General features: G+C 42.3%; 1 protein-coding gene across 1 annotated transcript in view; it reads right to left on the bottom strand.

Moving 5' to 3' along the window:
- The window catches only part of LRRC7 (leucine rich repeat containing 7), an 84,584-nt gene that overhangs the window by 43,678 nt on the left and 16,874 nt on the right, over positions 1 to 24,032 (bottom strand). The window contains exons 5-8 of the mRNA XM_042819149.1: positions 23,283 to 23,372; positions 20,593 to 20,649; positions 1,221 to 1,284; positions 533 to 607 (exon numbers count right to left, since the gene is read on the bottom strand). Of these exons, the coding sequence (XP_042675083.1) occupies positions 533 to 607; positions 1,221 to 1,284; positions 20,593 to 20,649; positions 23,283 to 23,372 (286 nt within the window). The remainder of the gene's footprint in view (positions 1 to 532; positions 608 to 1,220; positions 1,285 to 20,592; positions 20,650 to 23,282; positions 23,373 to 24,032) is intronic.

Genomic DNA, 24,032 nt, shown 5'->3' with positions numbered 1-24,032 from the left:
CAGGTTTCAGATATTCATAGTTCAGTTATGAGAGGCTAATCCCAACAGCTATAACATCAGTGAGCAGCTAGAGAAAAAATTCTCAGACTTCTTTGAAAATCTGTTGGCACGTGGAGTCTGAAGCCAACAGAAGCAATCTGCTTCTTGGTCCATTATCACAGGACGGTCACTTTGTTCTAGACATGACATTTCACCAAGAAAACCAGCAAAATTGATGCTCTTGCTTTCCTTACACTGAAATGTACCAACGGTGTCTGAGAAGACAGTGGAAAACGACTTCCCTTGCAATGCAAATTGCACAAGGCTCAGATAAAACAGGTACACTCCAATTTAATTACTATCACATAACAGCACAACATTTGGAAGGTCTTCATATGCATGGCTATTTTGAGCCTTTTATTTCCTGGTAATGATATGAGAATTAACTGAAAATATGCACCTATTCAGGAAATGCACATGCAGTCATTTGCTGCACGGTGAATTGTTCATCATTAGTGCCATAGATTAGATTACATAAAGTAAGTGTTCATACCCCAGGTAGTATTTGCAGAGAATTATTGTCCATCCACAATTCCCTCAGATTCTGTATTTGTTCGAGAACCTCAGGCTGAGGAAAAGAACAGATCACGTTATGGACACTTCCATCAAATGTGTCAGTTCAGCATCTCAGCACCTTAAGAGAGACATCTAAATATCTCCTGTAGCCTAAATTCCTTGGAATATTGCAACTCCCATAACAAGTTGTCTTCCACATGGTGCATTGGGCAGGAAGGAGCCCACCCACCCACAGCTCAGTGCCTCCATTCTATGTGCAGTCACATAACGTGTTTCTATTAAAAAACAATTAGTCAATAATTGGAAGGTAATTGATTTTGCCTGAGCTAATTCTACTGAATTTTCTTTTTCTTCTTTGATGGTTAAAATAACTACTAATTTCCAGGTTAAGTTAATTAGTGGTCATTTTGTGCTATTTGTTCCTGTGATGATTAACGACTCTCTTTTCCTCCGGTGTTCACTGAAGTTAATATAGATGATCATAATTCCTCCCCTCAACCTTAATTTTCTTCTCAGTTCCTCTTATTAGACAGACACTTTCCCAAAGGCAGCAGACTGCTCCTATTGCTGCACGTGGCCACAATGCCTTCATGCCTTTCAAGTCCGATGGCCAAGCCCAGAGCACAAAATGCCACAGGTGTCTGTGGAAAAGGGGCACCTCTTACCAGTTCAGAAAACTCATTATTGCCCAGATCAAGTCTCTCCAGCTGAGTCAGCTTGTGCATCGACCTGCAACAGATAAGGAAATATCTAAGGTGGAATTTTTCCTTGGAAACAGTTGGTTACCTTTTCCTTAGATAAGACTAAGGCTCAAGTGATATTGCTGTTGTAAAAAGAGTTAGACCAGATGGAAACTGCAAATGAGAACAACGCACTTCGTTTGGACATCAGCTAAAGTTCTGGAACCGGAAAACTAGCAACAATTACACCAATATCACAATAAAGTCTTGGTACACTTCTGCATGGTTTCTCAAGGAAAATGACTCATTTGCAAGCAACTGAAAACTATATCAATTGTGATAACTAAATGAGTTAACAAATTTATGATTGGTTTCTTTATGAGATTCTAAAAAGCTTTTTGCAGCAGAAATGCAAAGGGTGGCTGTTACCTCCCCAAAGCTGGAAGAGCACTGACCTGGTGTTGCAAAGGGATGGAAAGCAGCACACAGGTTTCAAACTCAGGGATCAGTTTGAGACCCGAGACCCTGGGCTGCAGGGCACAGCTGGGCTGGAGAGGAGCAATGCAATGCCAGCCCCAGCAGCTCGTCCTCCTGCCCAGCATTATCAGAGAGAGTGGGATAGGAAGGCAGCATATGAAAGCAAACAGAAAGTTAATTTCAAACATGCATTATGCAGTAAAGGGCTTTAAATGGGGAATCATCTGGATTTATGTCTGCAATGATCACCATGTAGGTAACGGCTAAAAGGGCACTTTTGTTGCTTGGGCACAGGTAACTCAAACAGTGAAATAAAAGTGAAAAACGACTGGGTGAGATTCTTGATTTAAGGAAGTGAGTGGGATAAATCTCCCTGGTTTATCTCCAAATTTACACTGTGAGAAAAAATGCTTCTCTCAATCACACGTGAGAACCACACGTGGCATCCATGCTCACCAACTGCAACAAGCACTTAGAATCCACATCAGTACGAATACAGGCAAACTTCTAAGAACACACAGATGTTTAAAAAGCAATGCTCAGAACACAGCACAGGCATCGACCCAAAGGAGTAATCCCAAAACAGCAAAGATAATTTCAAAACGGGAAGAGAACTGCTGAGCAACTCTGTAACACCAGCTGAAGGATGGAAGGGATCGTGATTCTCTTACTGGGAAGGTTCTTCTGCTCTCATATAGCACTGCTCACATCCCTGCTAGATGCAGACCACTGCCACTTCACACACTCTACAGTGTCAGAATCTACAATGTACAAAGCCAAGGCTGGGAAGTTGTATTCAAAATTACGACGACACTTGAGTTTAAATAGCATCTTCATTTGAATATATTGATCTCCATGGTTTATGATGAGTGACTTGATGTTAGTAAGTGATTTTGAATAGCACAGTCAATACTTTATAAAAGAGGTTATTAAATTTAAACCAAACAGCATTATAAATATTTCATAAAGATTGTAATCATTTTGAAAAACTGAAATAATAATGCTCATATTCCTCCAGTGCTGCACTAAACAAGGCATGTGGGACAGGGCAAGTGCTGTGCAGGGTGCAACGTGCCACAGCGTGCTGCTGCCATCAGCCTTCCCTCCTGCCAGTGTCCCTCACCCAGCTTTGGCTCTGCCAGCACTTCCTGGCATTATCTGGAGGTCAGCCTGGGCCAGGATCATAGAATCACAGAACCATTCAGGTTGGAAAAGAGCTCTAAGACCCCCAAGCCCAACCCATCCCCACCATCCCCACTGGCCATGTCTGTAAAACTGACCCCTCCCAAAAGGCACAAAACACAGCTGTCCTGTTATGGATAAACTTCAAATGCAATAAATCCAATCCTGCCTTTGTTTCCATGGACATGACACTGCTGCTGCAGAACTTCTTGCTCAATCCTGGCAGACCAATATGCTCTGAACACAGCACTACATTACGGTGGTGATAAATAAAAAAAACAGAAAGAAATAAAAGGATACAAATAATTAAAGAATTTAGTACAAACTAGAACTACTCTACTACTTAGAGGCCCTCTGAAGTACTCAGAGTTGATCCTAATCCAAAAATGATCACAGTCTCTACCGATGGGACCGCTGCTATTGACCATTTTATCTCTGTATGCAGTATCAGAAACAAAGCCAATCATTAAGGATGCTACAATTAAGCAGTGGAGATTTGCTTTGACATTTCAATTAGAGAAAAATGATGTGATAGGGTTGGATAGAGAACATTGGGCATATTTATTATGAGAAAACTTCATGTTTTGTTTTCTAAAATACTTTAAAAAAAATCGTTTGACAAAAATGCAAATATCCTTCAGTAGAAGGCCTTTTCTGCTAAGCATATGCTATTGAAATGAAAAAATCATGTAGATAAACAAATACTTGGCTCTTACGCTTCAGAAATCATGTATTTTATTATTTTCTTTAGGCAAACAGCCTCCACAACTGACCTCCTGCATTCCTCCATCTTTCAGCTCAACTCAAGGGATGAACATTAGGGTCACAAAGGAAGACCAAGCATTGGAGGCGCTTCTGTGCTTTAGAGAAATTAATGTTCTGCAGGGAAGAGTTGTTAGAATACATGTGGGCCTCTTCGGTGGAAAAGTAACACCTATTTGTGGAAGACAAGGTGCAAACCACGACGATGTAGTTCAAACCTAAAGCACGGAGTGGTTAAATCTGAAACAATACTTATCAGTATAACTATGATTAGTCAAGACTGAGTGCACATGATTAAACAGAAAGTGGCTTTTTATACACTATACCGTGACCCCCCCCTTCTAAGCCAGTAATAGAACTAGATTGATTCTCTCCAATTCCCAGCCTACTTCTTACTCCATTTTTGTTCCTATAGTATTCATTACTTTGAAATATTATTGCTATAAAACCAAAAGAGATGATGAAAATATTTTATCTTTCAGTAGCATCTCTTCAGTATGCAAGAGCATCTGGAAGACTGGGAGCCATTCACAAAGCAGTAAGTGCTTCACTGGCACAACACACGAAGGCAGTGAAGGATAATGAAGTCACCTGCAAGCACGAAGATTTTCCACTCATTTCCCCAAAGGGTTCTGTTTGATATTATGCTCTCCATTAAAATCTTAGCTAACGATGTCTTTAACCCCTCTGGTCCTCTAACTCCACTGTAATTCTCTTTGGAAATATCATGCAAGAGCTGACTGTAATTTTCCAAACCCAGACAAAAGCATTTTTTGAACAAAGCCGTAACGTGCTTAAGTCAGATCAGTTACACTCAGTATCTCATTAAATAACTTCTAAGTCACTGAAAACGTTTAAATCTGGTCTCGCTTGCCGCATTGGAAACTTTCACCATTGTGCCTTAATTATTATTAGTCCAGTTCGCATTTCTGACGCTCAGGTACAAGATGCAAATATTGAATACAAATGTTTTTTAATTAAGTCATCTCAATGGAGAAAGCAGTTCCACTGGTAATTGCAAACACCTTTTGATGACAGACTGCCTCACTGCCACTAAGATTCTCATTAACTTTATGAGGATCCTTTCCATGAATGCACATTTCTCTTGCAGTACACATGCAGGACAAATGACTGCAATTACTCAACCACCATTGGCCGGTTGCTGCTTTGGACAGAGCACCTCAGCACGTGAGCATTGCAATTTCATCATTGCCTACACCCGCAACGCTGAAGGTTTTCCCATCAGAGCACTGGCTGTATGCACACTCACAAGTGTTTCACTCTCATTTCCATGTTTCATGTTTGTATTCTATCCATCTGAACGTAACATTTACTTTAAAAGTTCTGTTTTACAGCATTGTAAATTGATTATAGAAAATAACTTTTAACTACAACTTTGAAACACGATGGCACAGTTTCTCATGACACACAGACAAATAGTTTCAGAAACAGCAGCATTTGCATGGAGGCAAATGAATTTCAGCTATTTGCTATGGGACTCTGCCAGAAGACAAAGCACACTGCAAAGGTGCCCACAGGGACGAACATCCCACCCCATCTCCCATTGCTCTGTGATATTTTTGTCTCTTTCATACAACTGCTTGTATTTTTCTTCCAAAAAGATCCATTACACTTCTTTATGTGTGTGGTCATTTTAGGACGGAGGAGCAGGGAAGGTGCAATTATGAGTAATGCTCAGTTAAATATTCACTGCTTCAATGACGTAATGTAATTTAATTAATGCGATAATAAAACTTGCAGCCAAATTTTTCACATAAATCTTAATCCAGATCACATTTGGATCCATTCCTCCATCCATAGCAACTGCAGGAGTTACATGGAGGAGATTGCAGAGCTCACAGAGGGGTGCGCTGTGCAGTGTAAGAAGCTCATGAGAAAATACAAGTGCAAAAACCAGCATAAAGAGAAACATTACTGAATATTTGGTGAAAAACCAGCACTACTCGCACCAGTTTGAATAACATTCACAGTACATAAGATGTAACAAACTACAAAATTCAGTGGCATCAGTTAGAAGCCGTTGTGATTACATACATTGCCTAACGTATGTTCTTGCATGTTCGCTTTCATTACCTTCTTTAGAAGTTACTTACCTGCACGCTGTAAATACATTAAATCACCAGGAAAATGCCTTCCTTTAACAGCTCATGGAAAAAAAAAAACAACTCAACTACCACAAATTGTTTCAGTGAAATCATGGCATCGTTACCAAAACCCCGCTCGGTGTCATGGCAGGCATGAAGTGGTGATGAAGGTTTATTCAAAACCTTGATTACAAACTTCTGCTCACACCTTCTTTTATCCCCACATAAAGAAGTGTGCATGTAGCTAACAGAGGTATCTCCTAAAGGTTAAAATCCATGAGTACAAAGCAGCTGTGACAGAGGCAGAAACACAACCAAAGATGTGACACAACACAAATGCACACCTCTTGTGCCCCAACGACAGGACTGGCGGAGTGATTACAGTCACACACTGCATTTCCTTGAGCAGCAGCTTGCAGTTATGTTTGTATGAGTTTGTGATAAACAGATACCAGTCTTCCCCAAAGAATAAAAAGCAACTAACAGCAAACATGCTCCCACTAATGGAGCAACTGCTGTATTCATCTCAAACAATGTTTCCCCGCACTTTTATTGTATGCAGTAATTTTTATGTTGAAGTTATTAAAAACATCACATTCAGAAGACTCTTCCATTTCCAGGACCTTAAACCTTACAATATAACTTTATTAATTAACCAGTTCAGGAGTTGCATTGTAAAAACATACTGTTAGTCACCTATGTTAAGTCTTGCAGAACAGTTAAATTTTAAACAGGGATGAAGTATCACATCGCATCACCTGTTTCCTTACGCTACACTTCATGGGCTACATGGAAATCTCAGCTTTGAGCCAGGCTGGATGTGGCTCTGGGCAGCCTGGTCTGGTGGTCGGCAGCCCTGCACACAGCAGGGGGTTGAAATTAGAAGAGCACTGTGGTCCTTTTCAACCCAGGCCACTCTGTGATTCTATGACTTTCAGTGAATCTCAGGACAACGCACTCCATGCCCAGAATGTTAAATATTCTAGGTATTGGAAAGCAAAGAACCATGTGTATAAATTAATCCGTCATAATCAAATCTACCTAGGCTTCAAAATAACAGAATATGTGTAATGAAAAACTGGTTCTGAGGATTGTTAAATTGTTATACGTAGAGTGAAATATATGCATATATGTGAAATAACTACCAAAACAGCATTTATTTCAACTTCAGTTGTATTTAAGAACGTCTATATTGCTACTTTAAATATCAACTCACAAATCAGAGAATATAGCAAAGATCATGGGATGATGCCTAAACTAACTCTGTGTTGCTTTGCTGTTTCTCTATGGCCTGATCATTACTACAGCCAGGAGCAGGCAGCCCACCTGGAACACCACTGCAAAACGCAGCCAGACTGCTAATCTGGACCAAACCTACTGGAGTAGGAGGCAGGCTCCAGTACCCCTGTGCATAGCAGCGTGTTTTGGTTCCACAGCACAGTTTAGGAAAACCACCTCAACGCAGCCAACTCAGGCTGATGCTCCTGACGCTGCCATTTCTGGCACCCAAAGATCTGCAGCCTCCACCTCCAGTGCTGCTTGTGCCACTGAACACGCTCAGCTGATGGTGAGGGCACACTCTCCGTCTTCCAGTGCTAAGGTTAGAAAAGCCAATCTCAATGACCGAAAGATGGAACTGCTGGTTCAGAAGATGTCTGAACACAGCCATTGACCTACGGCACTGAAGGCTCGGGAGACTTTACCTAATCCCATGCCAAGGGTTTAAAATAAAAAGCACCACTAAGAAAGACGTCCTCCACACAGAAATTGGAAACAGAGCTGTTGCAGGACTCAGTCAGAACAAAACCACGCAGGTCATTCTGCAAAAAACCTCTGTGTGCTAAACGTAAGGATGCCAAAAGCACATCACTGAGCTAAAGCAAGGCTTTCTGCACAGGGACCTAAATCCCACCCGTTTTTGTTTGTGGTGGAAACAGATCAGGTCTCCAAATGAACCTCTTGGCTCAGGACCTGGCAATGAATCACAGTGGAGCTGGCAAGGTTTGCACAACTGATCACAGAGAAAGGCGAAATCATCACAGCTTTGACCCTTGATGGCACACCAACTTCTTTCCCAACATGGCTTCCTAAGCATTGGGAGCCACCTTGACACACAAGGCTGAAAATACCTCTTTGTCCCCGACCTTCCATTTGCCAGATAGCAGGGAGAAGGCCCAAGCTAAATATCAACTTGGTCACAATATCAGCCAGGATGAACCAAGTCCAGTGAGTATTAATGAATCCTGAGGAGTAAAATCACCTGAACAATCTAACCTGAAAGCAAGAACCAAAGAATGTTGCCCTCAACACATTTCACACTTAGCAGACAGTTTGATTCCAGATTCTACTCAAAAGCGGCCCGAAGATACCAACATGTAGAAAAAATAGGAACATTCCTGCAGCTAAAGCCACAGAAATGAAATGAAGGTGAGCTAGGAAAAGACAAGGATGAATCTGAGAGGAAAAGTGATGTGACTGACAAACAATCTTTGTACTAATTGAGGAAGAGGGAGGGCAGTAATTACGATATAAAAATAAAGACCACTGCAAACCATTCACATATATGTGTTCTACAGTTTTTCAGAATAGTCAATCATATCTCATAAGTGTCAGAACATAAGCAGCCGAGAGCCTTCGAGTTTTGCACCATATTTCTGATTTCTCAGGTTACATAAATAAGACATCTCACAGGGCAGAGGATTCCCCAGTGCTAGAGGGAAGGGGTGCCAAAGGCAACCTTCTGCACTACAGACCAGAGCTTGGGCTCGGCGCTGCCTGGCTGGCGGCCTTCAGGGGATGACTGATGTGCTGCAGGGCGCGGGTCAGGCCGTCCTTGCAGACACATACGAGGTACAGCTTCTGCATCTTGATGCAGCAACAAATACAAATGTCTCTAAACTCCCCTTGCGGTTTTAACTGCATGCAGGAGTTTTCACTCTGCAGATGTTTTTTAGTCAGGCAGAATTAAAAGAATACCAACTTTTGGTGCTCTGAGCATACTGAGCAATTTCCTTGCGTACCATAACACAGCCATACTCAAGAAAGCTGAGCACGCTAATTAGATCTCATTAATAACAGTCAGAGAGAACTCTTTGTGTCTTTAGCTCCACAGTGATCTGGGAGGGGCTCAAGGTTCCGGTATAATTAAGAACAAAATGAGTGGAAGGTGAACCAGAGTGATTCCTCATGGTTGCACCTGCCCTCCCCACCCACCGCTCTGCACTGTGAAGACTCTATCTGGAATTCAACCCTGCTAGCCAAGTATAAAATAGGAATCAAATTTGGATCTGCTAAAGGGAAGTTTTGCATAGAATCACAGAATGGCCTGGGTGGAAAAAGAGCTGCTAACCATGGTTCCCAGGCTGAACTGTGGTCAGGGTTACCCCGGGTGGCAGAAGTGCCAGCACTCCTTCAGAAGGCTACAAGAAGTGTGGCTGTGTCACCTCCCCATGGGACAAGTGGCGAAAAATGGCCACTGCTCCCTCTAGGCACCAAGAATTAGGGACACTCTTGTGGCCCACAGCGACGGTCACACACTGCCCTACAACAGGAAAGCCACACAAAGCATTTTTACGCACCTTCCCTCAGCAGCAAGCACGTTTAGCTTAAAACAGCCTAACAGAAAGATATGTGGTAGTAGTGCCTTATTAAAACACTGGCAATGGTTTAATAATGTATTGCCAGAGTGCTAACTCTTTTGGAATGTGATTTATTAAACTCAGCCAGGGTTACTATTTAAAGAAAACAGGCCATCATGAAAGATGAAAACATTTGTAATCTCGAAGTGCAAGAAACAGTTTACATCTTTATAATAAACTAGGCAAAAAGTGGAGCAGCCTTTCAGAAATAGCAGTCTGAAGCAAAGCTTTTAAGCCTATATTTAGATGTTCCTGGACATGTTCTCAGCTGATATAAATTCAGTTCCGTTGACTTCAACACACTTCACACAACCTGTGGTTTTGCAAATCGATTTCCTAAAACAGCAGCTTGGAGGTGGCAAGGATTTCAGCATCATAAATATTATTGAAATGAATGGGACTAATGTTCTTAAGTCACAAGAATGATTTGTATAATTTCATTTTCAGGATTAATGGAAATAATAATTATCAGATCTACAAAGAACGTTTAATAGCTGAAAAGTCTGAATGGATTTTGCCACGTTTTGGATATCTGAATATCTTTCTGAATCTTTTATTGGCTCACCGCTGCTGAGACGGAACCACAGAAACAAGTGAGACCATATCTGCAGCCCTACAACATCAAAAAGACAAATGTTTGTACTTATCTTAAAGGCAAAGCAGAGCAATACTGAAATAGGGAACAAGAATAAAATGTCTTTATCTGACAGCGTCTCAAACAATGCTTTGAATTGCCAAGATGCTCCTCAGTGATACATGCCATTTGCTGTACTAAAATGGTACTTACAGAGGAATGCCAGTATTCAATACATACAATGTTTAAGCTACTTTTTTGTGTGTTTCTTTTATTTTTTTCAATTCAAAATGAAGTTTTAGCTAGATGAAAGTAGAAGATCTTTAGTTCTCTATTGGTAGATACTTCCAATTTGCAAACCTAACTTCTGTGAAATACCTGCTGTTAATTTTGATGTGTTCTGCCAAAGCTGGATCTAGTCTACGTGACTTTACATTGCCTCAAAAACAAGTTGCTACACATTTCTTCTATATCTGAATTTTTAAGAACTACTTTTGCAGCTCTTCGATGTACAGAATTATTGCTTAATCCAAAGAGGGGCAGCCAAAACACAAAGATTCTAATAATAACTTTAGATATTTAGTAAAGAAAAACAAAACAAGATTACCAACATTATTGCCTACAGTAAATAATTCCAAAGAGTCATTTCACAGCATTTTTGGCAGAAAACATGCACATCAGCCTCCATTCTCACAAATAAGACTATGTGTCTAAAACACATTGCCAGTATAAAGTCATATTTTATTCTACTCCATACAGTTATATTTCATTCTAGTCAAAACCTGAAACTGCAATCAAGACTAAAAACCTCAGCTTACATTTTGAGATTGAAAAGGCACGAGCACAAAAAGGTTCATCTTAACACCAGGAAGGAACCACCTTCACCATATCCATTGGTTGTGACACTCCTGCCTCGAGCTGATAGGTAAGAAGTGTACACAGATCGCATGAAAACTGATGAGACAGAGAGATTTAGAAAACAAATCTTTCGGAGATGTTCTTTAGTTTCTGTTTTAACTCAGTACAACAGAATAAGGAATGTTGACTTCATCAAAAGCACATCAAACTGCTAATCAACACAAAGAGCCTCGCAACATACGTGGGTCACTGGTGATAAAACCTCACCCCTTTTGGTTGATTTCAGCCAGCACAGTGAATAATCCCCAGGATTGACTTCACATAGGAAACAGACTTCATGTAGCAGCACACCAACAAGTTCAAACCATCAGGACCAAACCAGCAACACACGCCATCTGATTCAAGCTTTCCACAGTTTTCTTGTGGAAAGTGAGTTTGTGATGAGAGGTGATGGCCTTAAGTTATGCCAGGAGAGATTCAGGTTGAGTATTATGGAAAATCTCTGCTCCAAAGAGCGCTCAGCACTGCACAGCTGCCCAGGGGTGGGGGGTCAGCATCCCTGGGGGCGTCCAGAGCTGTGGGGAGGTGGCACTGAGGGATGTGGGCAGTGGGCATGGGGAGCCGGGAGGGCTTCTCCAACCTTAATGCTTCCTGTGATAGAATCATAGAATAACCTGTCCTATTTGTTCCTCTGCCAGCCATTCACACCTGTGTCCTCATCCTTGCAGGAGTTCTCTCCCAAGCTGCCCACCCTGGCTGTGTGTGCAGAGACAAACACCAGCTTATCCCCCAGCAGCTTCTGCTTCCTTAGTGTAAGCAACACGGCATCTTTGGAGCCTTCTCATATGGGAATGCCACATATGTCCTGCATGCATCCTTTTTCCTATTTTTCTATTATACCTTTAGCTTTCCCTGAGCCTGGCTTCATTTTGAACTTTTTCAAATGAGGTCTCATTTCTTATACAATATCACAAACATTTCTTTATCTCTAGTGGAAATACTTTGACAAAGAACATCTAGCTTTGTCAGGGCTCTATTATATAGATGACTCAGACATCTCACATCCTAACAAGACACTCATGCTTTTTTCCCTCTAACACAATTGCTGACCGAAGAACCCCTCACTTACAGCATAATTCCTCATTAGTCCCTCAGAACATGACCTTGCACCCTGCATTCTTAAGTTTAATCCAGTTTTAATTTCTCATATTCAGAACTCCATATTTCTTCCTATTCTTCCAAACTTCCTGAGAAGTCCCATTTTTTCCAAACACCACCTGCTAAGGGTCCCCTCTCAGTAATGTCTCCATTGTACATTATTTGCTAAAAGCAAGGCAGAGCAAAAAAGACATAATTCCCAAATGAAGAGCTCTAACACCTACTGTCAAGAAAATCAAAGAAGAGATGAGAAGCCACAGCTTCATGTGGGAGCAGTGAGTCACACGGATGAGTACAAAAAACACCAGTATTTTCTCGTCCCTTACCAGCACCTACTGTTTCTCAGACACTGGTGACTCACCATTTACAAATGCAGTTCCTACAATTTTTCAATTTCATCCATTTCTACCGAAAGAAATCCCACAAAACTCTGAGAAGGTGTTTTCCTCATCTCAAACAGCTCTAAAAGCAAGGATCACACTAATTACTTCAATTTACTCAAAGGCATTTAAAAGAAAAAATACAGGCAGATTGCCTGGCTGCTTTCTGTAAGCAACAGCACAGATACAGCCTTCAGGCTCTTTGTGAGGACAGGAAGCACCTTTGGCTCCCCCAGGAATCCAAAAGGATACAAACGTCCCAAAGCATCCAGTTTAGGAGTAACATGTCTGCTAAAGAATCATAAAGGCTGGAAAAGATCCTCCAGCTCAAGTCCAACCATCAACCCATCACCACCAGGCCTGTTAAACAAGTCCCTAAATGCCACTTCTACACCAGGTGGCACTTGAGTTGTCACTGTTCTCCCACTGGGATGGCAGGGTGAATTGGTGCCACTGGCCAACACGCTTGCACAAAGAAGAGTCAACAAGAGTGGTAACATCTACATCAATGAGGAGAACTTAATTACTCACTGCATCTCACTGCCACTGGACTGTCTGAGACCAGCTATAGGATGTATTTGAGTAACATTAGCCACTGAACATAAACCAAGAAAGGAGGAAGAGAGAGACAGGGGTATACATAAGTCCCTATGAAGTGCAAATGAATATTTATGGCAGAGCTTCAATAGACTATTGGATAACTTAAAATGTTTTTGTTGCTACAGAAATGTGCTCGGAATGTTCCTCTCCAGCTAAGCTGTAAATTCAGGTAGTAGCTGAAGAATGGATGGAGCTTTACTTCAATTAGTGCAAGAACTGCACTGCCCTGACACAACCAAACAGAGTGATGAACCCTGGGGCAAGGAACCATCTCTGAGCTTGGTTACATGCCAGTGTTCCTAAACATTTCCCTCAAAAAGAGGGAAAAAAAAAAAAAAAAAAAAAAAAAAAAAAAAAAAAAAAAAAAAAAAGAAGAAGGAAAGGAAAAAAAAGAAGGAAAGAAAAAAAAAGAAGGAAAATAGGTATTTAGACTTGGGGTTGGGTCAACTGTGGGCTAGCCAGGTGAGGCTAGACCGTTTCTAAAGTGCAGAGAGTGAGAGTGCAGCTTGCCTAAGGCAGGCCAGGCATGGCGTTTGGATACCAGGAAGCCCATCAGTTACAGGGTATATGCAACTCTTCAGACCTTTCTACTCACAGTGGTGAGGCACTGGAATAGAAGAAGCTGTGGATGCCCCATCCTTGTAGGTGTTTAAGGCCAAGTTGGATGCGACTTTGGGCAGCCTGAGCTGCTGGGAGGCAACCAGTCCATGGCAGGATGGTTGGAAAAATACTGATAACATTAAAGGTTCATTCCCACCTACGCAGTTCTATGATTCTAAACCTCAATCTTCATGCCACCCTCACCTCCTCCTTCCCTACTGACACTGCACTTTCACCATCTTCTCTTCTGCTCCAGCCCTAACACAGTGCTACTGCTGCTCCTTCTTGGCTAGTTTTTGCCAGCTTAGCTCTCAGATGACCATATGACAAGTGAGACAGCATATACATGTATGTGCATATAGCATAAATTAGATATATGCGTATTTGTACATACATGCATACTTAGATAAAATACACATGTGGGTACAGCTATATAAATGCATGCACACACACCAAATGCACAGTTGCACACAACCTCTACATACCACTGCTTCCTACAATGCTGGTGTCATGATATTATAGGGGATTTTAGGCTTTACTAATTTCATTTTCTGTTCTACAAGAGGTTTTAATTGGCCTGAATGTACCGGTTCCTTTCAGCACCAACACAACTGACTGGTCCTTGGTTCAAGGTATATACAACAGCCCTTATTAATAATACATAATTCAAGCAATAATCAAACTCTTGGGAAAAAAAAGTCAACATGGACATAAAAATTGTCTATGCTATTGTAAAGTCAGTCTAACATATCTATCTTACACTTACAAGAAAAAAAGAACTGTGAAAGTAATCATAGGATAAGCAGGTGCCCACTGGTAGCACTCGGTTACCACCGATATTCTGGATTCACATTCATTTTGAACATAGAAGTCTGTGATTTTCCATCTTTCAGGTAGAATATCAGCCTGTGTTTGGAAGGTTTCCCCCTTAATGGAACATTTATTGAAACTAAACAGCCAGAAAATAGGCACCAGGCCTCAAACTGCCATCAGCACTGAAGCAGTCCAGCTCCAAGCAGTGCAGATCAGCTCCTGCTGCACGACTTAGGGCTGACTCACCTCACACTGGGGTTGTTCCCTGCAGCGTAGGCAGCACAGCCATGACTTCTGCACTGTGAATTTTCATTCAAATCATTTTCTATAACTTCCTACAAACAACCAATTGGTAAGAAGAGGTACTTTGTGTAACGAAGCACATTAGCAAACAGAAGTGCTCAGCATTTATCAACATATCCCACATAGCAGGACTTTACGTCCAAAGGAAATTATCGAGTGCTGGGCACTGGAGGTGCTGGGTTAACCCCACAGCTGGGAGTCACTGCCAGCCCACCGAGGGGCTCAGCTGGAGTGCCTGCACTCAGAGCCCTCCGTGCAGGACAGCCCCATAACGCAGCACAGGGGTCACAATCCCAACACAACATTTATTTGGTAAATGGTTTCCAAACACCAACACAGACACCGCTGGCCTGATAATTAACCACTAGGTACAAAAGGCCTCATTGTGCATTCATACAGGAAAACAGCACTTCAATTTGTACAGGTGAGACAAAGCCACACAGGCTGGAGCTGCAATTAAGAGTGGGAAACGGATAAAAGGTTAGAGTGGTGTGAAAGCTGTATCTGCACCAAAGTGGGAGTGCTGAGACAATACTGTGAGCACCTACTGCACAGTCATCGCATCAGGAGCGCACACGCACACTGCACAGCACTAATCAGGAGAATTGTTAACTCCTGGTTCACTGCTGTGATTTTAAAGCAGAAAACTATGCTTCACAATCTGCTACCTCCCAACAACAGCCTCCTCCGTGCTGCTATGCGTCAGGTTGGTGACAGCAGCATCTCCACCTCAGTGCCACCACAGACACAGCCTGCAGGGACAGGGCTGAGGCTGTATCCCCTCACCAACCACTCATGGTCACTTATGCACGTGTGTGCATGTATTTATATGAGTATATATGCAGCTATATATGCTCTAACATAGAACAGAGTTGTGCAAGTAACTTAAATGTATTATTTATTGCAAATTCAAGAGAAATTAAGTGGGGTGTTTTCTGTTCCACTAGATGCAATTGATAAAAAGTGCAAATGTACTCACAGGCGTTTATAGCATCGAACCCAGAGCTGCTGCCACATCCATTGACAGCTGCTGAAAATCCCTGCACAGAACAAAGCACCTACCTGGGTAACACTGAACAGCTGACAAGCACACAGACTATGCACACTGAGGAGCAGGAAGGAAAGGTGGAGGTGCTCACTGCGTGCACCCACCTTCCTCATAGTGGGTATCCACCTTCCCCACATCTCTAGGATGCATCTCTAGGATGAGGCCTCACATTGCAGAAGGGAAGGTTCAGACTGGATATTGGGAGAAATTTCTCTTCCTAAAGAGAGCAGTCAGATGCTGGCACAGCTGCCCAGGGGTGGAGGGGTGGGGAGGTCACTGTCCCTAGAGGTGTTCCTGGGTTGTGGGGTTGTGGCACTGAGGGCTGGGGGCAATGGAAGCTCACTGTGCTTTTCCAACTGTAATGGTTCTCTGGTTCTATGATCCATTCTGATGCATCCACCTTCCTCAATTCGCATTTAGGACAATTTATCTTTGGTGCAAATTTGCCACGTGCCATCCCACTGTGCACACACATCCAAATAAGGAAAACAGAACAGAATGGCTAACTATAAAAGGACAGAAAACATCTTCAGAAATGTTTGAAAAAAGGCATGAAAAGTAATAACACATCTTTATTCAAGCACCTCGGGAGCAGGAAACCTGCCAGACTCTATGGAAAGGATATAAAAGGAATGCTCCGAAAGAAAGGTCACAGCAGAAAATCTAAATTAATTTGCATTCAGAGTTTGGGCCAGCTCCCATGCTGCAGTGCTCACCCACAGAGTCAGCTGGAGGGTTTGTCTTAAGCAGAAGTCAGAATAAAGCAGGAAAAAAAAGGAACAGAGCAGAACTGCTGATGGAACTTGGGTTACAAGCTCAGACAGCGTGCATGTATCACACATGGCACCTCAGTGCTGGGTGACGGGAAGCCTGTAAGCAACGTCACAATAACTTCTGCATCACTGCAGGACACATTGAGGAGACCATGTATCAGTGACTGCCATCTGTACCAGGCAAGTTAACAGAAGCTCTTCTAACGTGAAGGGATACTCGAAGAAATATGACACATTAGGGGAATTCAGCAACGTTTTTGTGATGAGAAAGGATGACTCAAACTCCTGGAGCCTATCAAAAGAGTACAAGAGATCTGGACAGTGAAGTCTACCAAAAGCACGTGTGGAGGTCCATCACTGGGACTTCTTAACATAGCACCTGTGTGAAGAGAGAGGGTCTTCACATGCATGAATTGGAAGAAACAGGATTTTTACGTGAGTGGGAGGAGCTGCCAACAGCTCCAGGCTCCTGCTGCTGACTTGGTAAGTGACTCAGAAAAGGATGCTGACCTACAGGAGGTTTTCAAAACAAAGCCATTTGGGCCTTTCCAGGAGCTGTTATCACTGCCACAAGCAGGGCTGAGGGCAAGGGAGGGGACCTGTGGGACCCAAATCACCAACAGTAGCACACCAACGGTGCTCTCCTCCCTTGACAGCCTCCTGCCTTCCCTTGTCTTTCCATCCAGGCTAGAGTACAGTGCTACCCTGCAGGATAGAAGCTGAGAATTGCAGCCCTCCACTCTGAGAAACAACTCAAACACAGAATAATTAAACACTGAAGCACAAATTGCCTCATTCAAAACCCACTGAAGCTAGTCAAAATCTCTGCACTGAACTTAATTGCTTCAGTTTGGGTGCAAAATGCCTGAAAACATCAGTGGCAATTGGAAAGCCTCACCTTCAGCTTCACATACATATTCAGCAGGGTAGCATTTACAGAGCAGAATGCTACAGAGCTACTGGGAGCTGTGCTCTATTAAGCATTGCCCTGAGCCATTACACAGCGATATTACATGTCATTACAGCAAGAAAAGATCACCTCTACCAAACACAATAATACGAATTATCCTGGTTGGGTCTTTGAGCCATGGATAGCACCTGCAGAGGTGTTACATTGCTCAAACCTCAGAGCCTCGGTCAGAAGCTTGCAAATGCTCCAGAAATTTTAACAGGAATTGAAGGAAAAACAAAACCAACCAGATTCTTTCCTGATTTTGTTGCAAAAGTTACTGCTTTGATAAGGTATTTGAAAATATTTGCAATATTAGCCAGAGATTTCCAGAGATTTCCTAATGCCCTGAAGCTCTTGGAAACACGTATGTTTAATAACTGTGTAAGACAGAAAAGAAATAGTTGTTTTTAGAAAGCAGTTTTGTGAAGAGCTGTACAGTCAACATACAAATATTTTCAGCATTTAAGAAGTAGCAGCAAAGTCTTCTGAAGACAAAGTACTGCTGATGGAGAACAGGAACACCCTGCACTGCACTCCTGCACACCAGGGCACTCCTCCAGCCCACCACAACCCAGCACAACAGCAGAACTGCAATGTTTGCTACGTCTGTCCCAGAGAAAACTCTCTGCACTGCATCAATTTTCCACCACAAAGTATCAGGGAATACACTGATATGTTTGGACTTGTTTTACATGCAGAAAAATTATGACAAACTCAGTCAACGGAGAGCTCTTGTTGTGTAATGCAAGGCCTATTAAGGTGGTGAGGCAGTGGCACAGGTTGCCCAAGGAGGCTGTGGATGCCCCATCCCTGCAGGCATCCAAGGCCAGGCTGGATGTGGCTCTGGGCAGCCTGGGCTGCTGGTTGGTGACCTGCACACAGCAGGGGTTGGAACTGATGAGCGTTGTGCTCCTTTGCAACCCAGGCCATTCTACAATTAAAGAACACCACTTTGGAGATCCCTGCTCTGGTGAGGGAGCTTCCTTCCAACCAGCAGTTATTAATATTTACTTTGATGATTTTGTAACTAAATTTGGACACTTGGCACTTGGTTACCATGGATACGTTTTACAACAACCTTGACTTGTTGACTGAGTGGCAAAAATAGAGCTACAGTAAACACAAAGCACATTTAATTGCTGTTTATGCCAAGATGCTAAATGCTTCCCTTAGAAAGTCTTCATGCACACACAGCTGACAGCACAGCACAGAGGACAGACTGACGTCTGCTTTTTGGTAACTTTTCGTTGCACGTGATTTAAGTTGCATTTGACATGGTAACAGCACTGAGCAGATGCTACTTCCAAAGGTCTGATGGAACACTTCCAGGTTAGTTAAGAGCAGAAGCACAACATTAAAATGAGGCATTCACCTTCCTTTTCACTTTTCTTCGCACAGCAGAAGCACCAAACAAACTACCAACCATCAGTAGGCTCCTCTGTTCACAATGCACCAAACAAACAGCAGGTTAAGAAGGAAAGCTCTGCAGTACACATCTGCAGACCTGCCCCATCTGCCCCAACACCAGGCTGTAAAACCCCTCCGGCTTATAGGGCCGCATGCATTTCCTGACTGAGGTTGCACACAGACCAGCACTGCACTCGGGGCCATTCTTTCTCCCCTCTCTCTATTTCATACTACAGCTGTGCCTCCTTACCACCATTCTGAAGGGCAGCGTTTGCACAAGCAGAAGCCCTTCTTTCCAGTCTGCCTCAGCAGAGCACAGCAGAGCCTCCTGCTGCAGCAGAGATGAGACCGACCGCCCACAAGGAACGTCTCCCTTGGTTACAGCACTCAGAGCCTCCATCCTGCCAGAGCCATCAGCAGGAAGTCACTGAGCTCAGCCACGGCCAGCTCAGTGCTGCTGCACCCAGAGGTAGTGCACCCAGGAGGGGCTTGCAGACACTGCAGGGGTGGCACCTATGCTGCTGAAGCAAAGGAGATTTGCCTTCTTAGTAAGGCTGACACAACTCCTGCCCCGCTGCCATAAGCCTCAGTGCACTCACAGCCTGCAGACAGGAATGACCCCAAAGCCACAGCCCTGCTCTCCTGGCACATCAGTGAGGACTGAAGGGCCTGCTTTGTTTCTCAAAAAATGCACACTGAATTCAGAGCAGAGAAAATAGGATGTCTGCACACAAAATAAGTGTTTCCCACTGGTATCAGAAATACATCCTTTAACATAAAACATGACTTATCTCTGAAAAGGGTCGTTCTGGGCCTTTAGGGAAATACCCAAGCGGAGCAGTGAAAGCATCACGTCCCACATAGGGAAAATTCCTGCATTTCAGCTTTTAGTGAATGCGAGATTGCTAAGCAGAGTGCTAAATAGCACACAATGCAGTGTTAGAAGTGTCCTAAGTGGAGTCCTCCATCACCACTGTAAGCCTCATCTACAGTGAGGACGTACAGCCTCCATTTGGAATGATTCCCAGAGCCGTGGGTATTTTTTCATTGGTACAGATCCTTGCATAGAAAGCACACAATGCTGGTTGGAATTCAGAAGTGTATTCCTTGCTTTCCACGGTGGAACTCCCTGCATGCAGCATGGGAAGTGTAGATGTTCACCTCTCATTTACCACTTCATTTTCAAAATACCACTTAAATGTTGGTCAAATGATGGCAGTACCAAGATAAATACCACTGTTTGAAATAAATGGTAAGATGGCCATTTCTCAACATTCTGATGACACGAGTTTCCAAACAGTACCATAAGCAAGCAAACGCACTTTGCTTCCTCACAAACCCTACTGGGAGGTTGTTCTGATGAGGTTACACTGCACACATTTCCAATGACTCACAGTAGTTCTTCATGAGAACAGACTGTCACTGAAACAATGACCCAGCTTTTCGTATTTTGTTTCCCAATTCTGTTTACATCTCATACTTTGAATGTTACAGGATGTTACGCTACAGATTCGGGGTACTGAGCTGTAGTCGGCTAGTTTACAAGCACCCATCTTCCATTCAACATTTGCTTTTTGCTAAAAATCTTTGCTACGTTGTCTGCGAACAGGAGAAAAAAAAAAATAGATCTGAACAGAAATAACATCATCAGAATGCTACCAGTGAAATTATTTTGCACTGCAGGAAATGTCAGGTCAAAGAGCGTTACATAAATAGTCGTCACTTACTTTGGTAGAGTTTTCAAGTGATTTTCCCTTAACTCCAATATTCTCAATTTGACAAGTCTAGGAATACAAGAGAAAATAATTAGTGCATCTTATGAATCAGTTCAGAAACCCACTGGAATGGTTTGAAGCTGCTCACTGCAGTAAGGTGAGTTTGTGTACTACAAAATAACAAGACAATTATAATATTTTATTATAAAATAAAATAACAATCCAGCAATTGTGGGATTGAACTTCACATACAATGCATTCAGAACCAAATAGCTCTGTATTTACTCCATCTTCTTTTTATGTCCTTATCCAAACTCATCTGAAAACTTCTGACACACCTCAGTTTTCTCGAATAATGATAAACTACTTTTATTGACAATTCCAACAAGGCAAACAAGGGAAAAGCTAATTTCTCTCAAATATTTCTGGATCTATGAAAACATGAAAAGCAGCCGCTGCACAGTTTGCAGTTCTCTCTTCCATTTGTAGCCTTATATTCTGCAGCTCCACATTGACAGACCAGCATTACAGAACAAACCTCCATTTCATTTTCTGTATTTTATGCAGAAGTTGGACATATGTGCTGGCACAAATTAGAACCTCTATATGGCAGCACTTCACCATTCTCCAGCAGTGCAACTCTAACCAGCAATGTTACTCAGGCCATGTGAAATGGGGTGATTCTGCATCACTCACTCATAACTGCTATTTCTAAACAGAGCTGCTACATCAGAGCCACACCGTGTAAGATTTTAGGTGGACAGCACTGTTCTTAAACGTTCAGAAAGTTTATTGGTGAACTTTATGATGAGTTCCAACAACTCCACTAATATTGCCTTTTGATATTACTCTACAGTGAAGGCCCATTAGTGCCCTAAGTGTAAGCATGTGAGAAAAGCTGAAGCCATACAGCAAAGCTGTGAATACTTCCGTCCAATGTAATATCCATTTTGTTTCACAGAATCTCAGACTTCCCAGCTATTCTAGAAACCCATGACTTCCCTTTTTCCTAAAAAAAAACAAAAAAAAAACAAAAACAAAAAAAAAAAAAAAAAAACCATTGTAAATCCTACACTTGCACTTCAGCCAGGACTAAAAGCAACACCTCTAAGTGAGAAGTGCAAAGATGTCTACATGATGCTCCTGTAGGCTCCATTCCCCACTGTGATCAGATGGCTAAATGAGACTGTAACAGATTAACTGAACGTTACTGCAGCAGAAGAGACAAAGCAAGCACTAAAATCTGGAGCAGGGTAATAAGAGTCACAGTTACAGAGCTCGTGTGCTCAGTGATAAACAGTGCAATTTCTGTACGCTAATGTTGGAAGCTTCGGAGACATGACAAGGATTTGTAAGTGCAGGATACCAAAGGGATGACAGGAGCAGCACAGTAATGACAGAACAACAACCACTGCTGGAATCAATGTCATTTCATCTAGATAAAATCTGCATTTGTAGATTAAAAAAAAAGTGAGTGCTTTCTGCTAAGAGATGTAGAATGCTGGAGATGTTCTTAAGAGCCAAAGATCAGTAGACAAGTGCAAGCAGAGCTTCAGAAGAACATAATGAATATAATTGTTCCATGGACAAAAAAACTACACATCTGATAAACTGCAGGGATATTTCATGCCTTTGTCTTTCCTTATCACTTGTACATGCTGTTTGAATTCTGAACTGTAAAAGCAATCTTCAGATTTATTCTGACATTCCAAACACTCAACAACAGCAAGCAATGACAAGTTCTCCTTTTCTCAACTGGGCATTTTCTAAAAGTTACTGCAGTATAGCACATAGAGTTCAGGGTCAGCGACAGTTTCAGCAAGCAAATGCCAACAAATTTGTACTTTCTATTTCTCAGTGCCTGAGTACCATCACCTCCAACACCAGTTATGCCACACCAGTGTTGGTGTGCTGAGGTGATATTCCCAACAGAACTGCGACACGCACTTACAAGTAGCTAGATAGACCAGGAAAGAAACTAATACTGGATGAATTCTGTAACATCACCTTTTCCTCCTTTAGTCCTCTGTCTTCTGAGCTATTTGTCCCACTGGGCAATCAGAAGGCAGAAGAGCTGCACAACCTTTCTGCTGGCAGCACAGCAGAGATGTGAGTATTGTGGTGCATTCTTCAATGGCCACATCAAATTGTCTTTGGTTTTCTGCCTTTGACTCATGCTTACGTAACACGCTTTAGCTCAGCTTCTATTGCATTTATCTGTACTGCCACCCAACATCCTTTCTGCTCTGCTGTCTTTTGAACCTTCTCTCTTCTCCATGCTTTTCTATTCTTGCTTTTGTTGCTCCACCACACTCAGCCCTTCCTTATCTTTCTTTCTGACTCATGACACGTGTTTCTTTCTGTTCAGTCCTCAATAGCATACACTACACCACACTGTCATTTTCTGCACTTGCCACAAGTTAATAACACATTTGACTAAGGCAGGCCTCTTTTCTCCAATTCTTATTCCTGTCCACCTTTTCCCTAAACCAGCAAAGTGCTTCACTTCATCATAGAATACTTGCTGACATAAGATTCTCTCTAACAGTAACAATTCATCAAAATAGGGCTGAAGAGACAAAAATCTGTACTTTTAGTTGTTGCTGTTTAAAAAAAAAATAAATTACAGTTTTAAAATGGTCCTTTAAAACCTGAAGTGGGTTCATATGAAAGAGCAACGCGCTTTGATGACTAATTCTTACCTTCCAAAGTTAGCTGGGAGAAACTCCAAAAAGGCATCATTTAGATAGAGCTGGGTCAAATTTAGAAGTTGTGTGAAGCCATCTGGCAGCCTAAAAAACAGTTAAAAGCTTAATGCTCACACTGAAGTTGCTATGGAAATAATAACAATGTATATTTAGAAAGAGAAAGATGACTTTCTTTCTCACCCTCTTTTTCTACCCAAATTATCAAGAAGAATTTACTGAGCAGCTTTTTATGGATATTTTTGACTGCTCTCATCTTTTCCACAGTGCTATAACCACATGCAATTCCACTCCCTGGCACATCCCAGTCGCGTCGGCCTTTTCTCCCTTTCAAGTTGAAGCTTTTAAGCCAAAGGTATATTGCTCCTCCCCCTCCCCTCTGAGATACTGAAGTTTCATTCTTTCACTTCCTTCACTTTATTTCATCTATCACAGGATTAGGATTAGGATTAGGACATTTGGTGACTGCAGGTTTTTGGCAGGAGTAAGCATTTCTGAAGTCCCAACCTGGAGATTATGGCACTGGAGGATGCAGCACAGCTTACTCCCAAATACATCCATTACCAGCCTGCAGGCTGCACCAACACATTCCTTATCACAGGGACACACGCCGTGCTCCCACCCAGAGCAGACATCTCTGCAGAGATGCATCCATCTTGGATTTCAAACAGTTGAGAAACAATTTTCGTTAATTCCATAAATAAACTTGACATTGGGCCTCCAGATTTCAGTTAACTTTGCATACAT

This window comes from Centrocercus urophasianus, unplaced genomic scaffold (assembly GCF_019232065.1).
Source record: "Centrocercus urophasianus isolate 14NV4802_14NV808 unplaced genomic scaffold, USGS_Curo_1.0 seq_18, whole genome shotgun sequence".
Lineage (NCBI taxonomy): Eukaryota > Metazoa > Chordata > Aves > Galliformes > Phasianidae > Centrocercus > Centrocercus urophasianus.
This window is presented reverse-complemented; position numbering and strand designations above follow the sequence as displayed.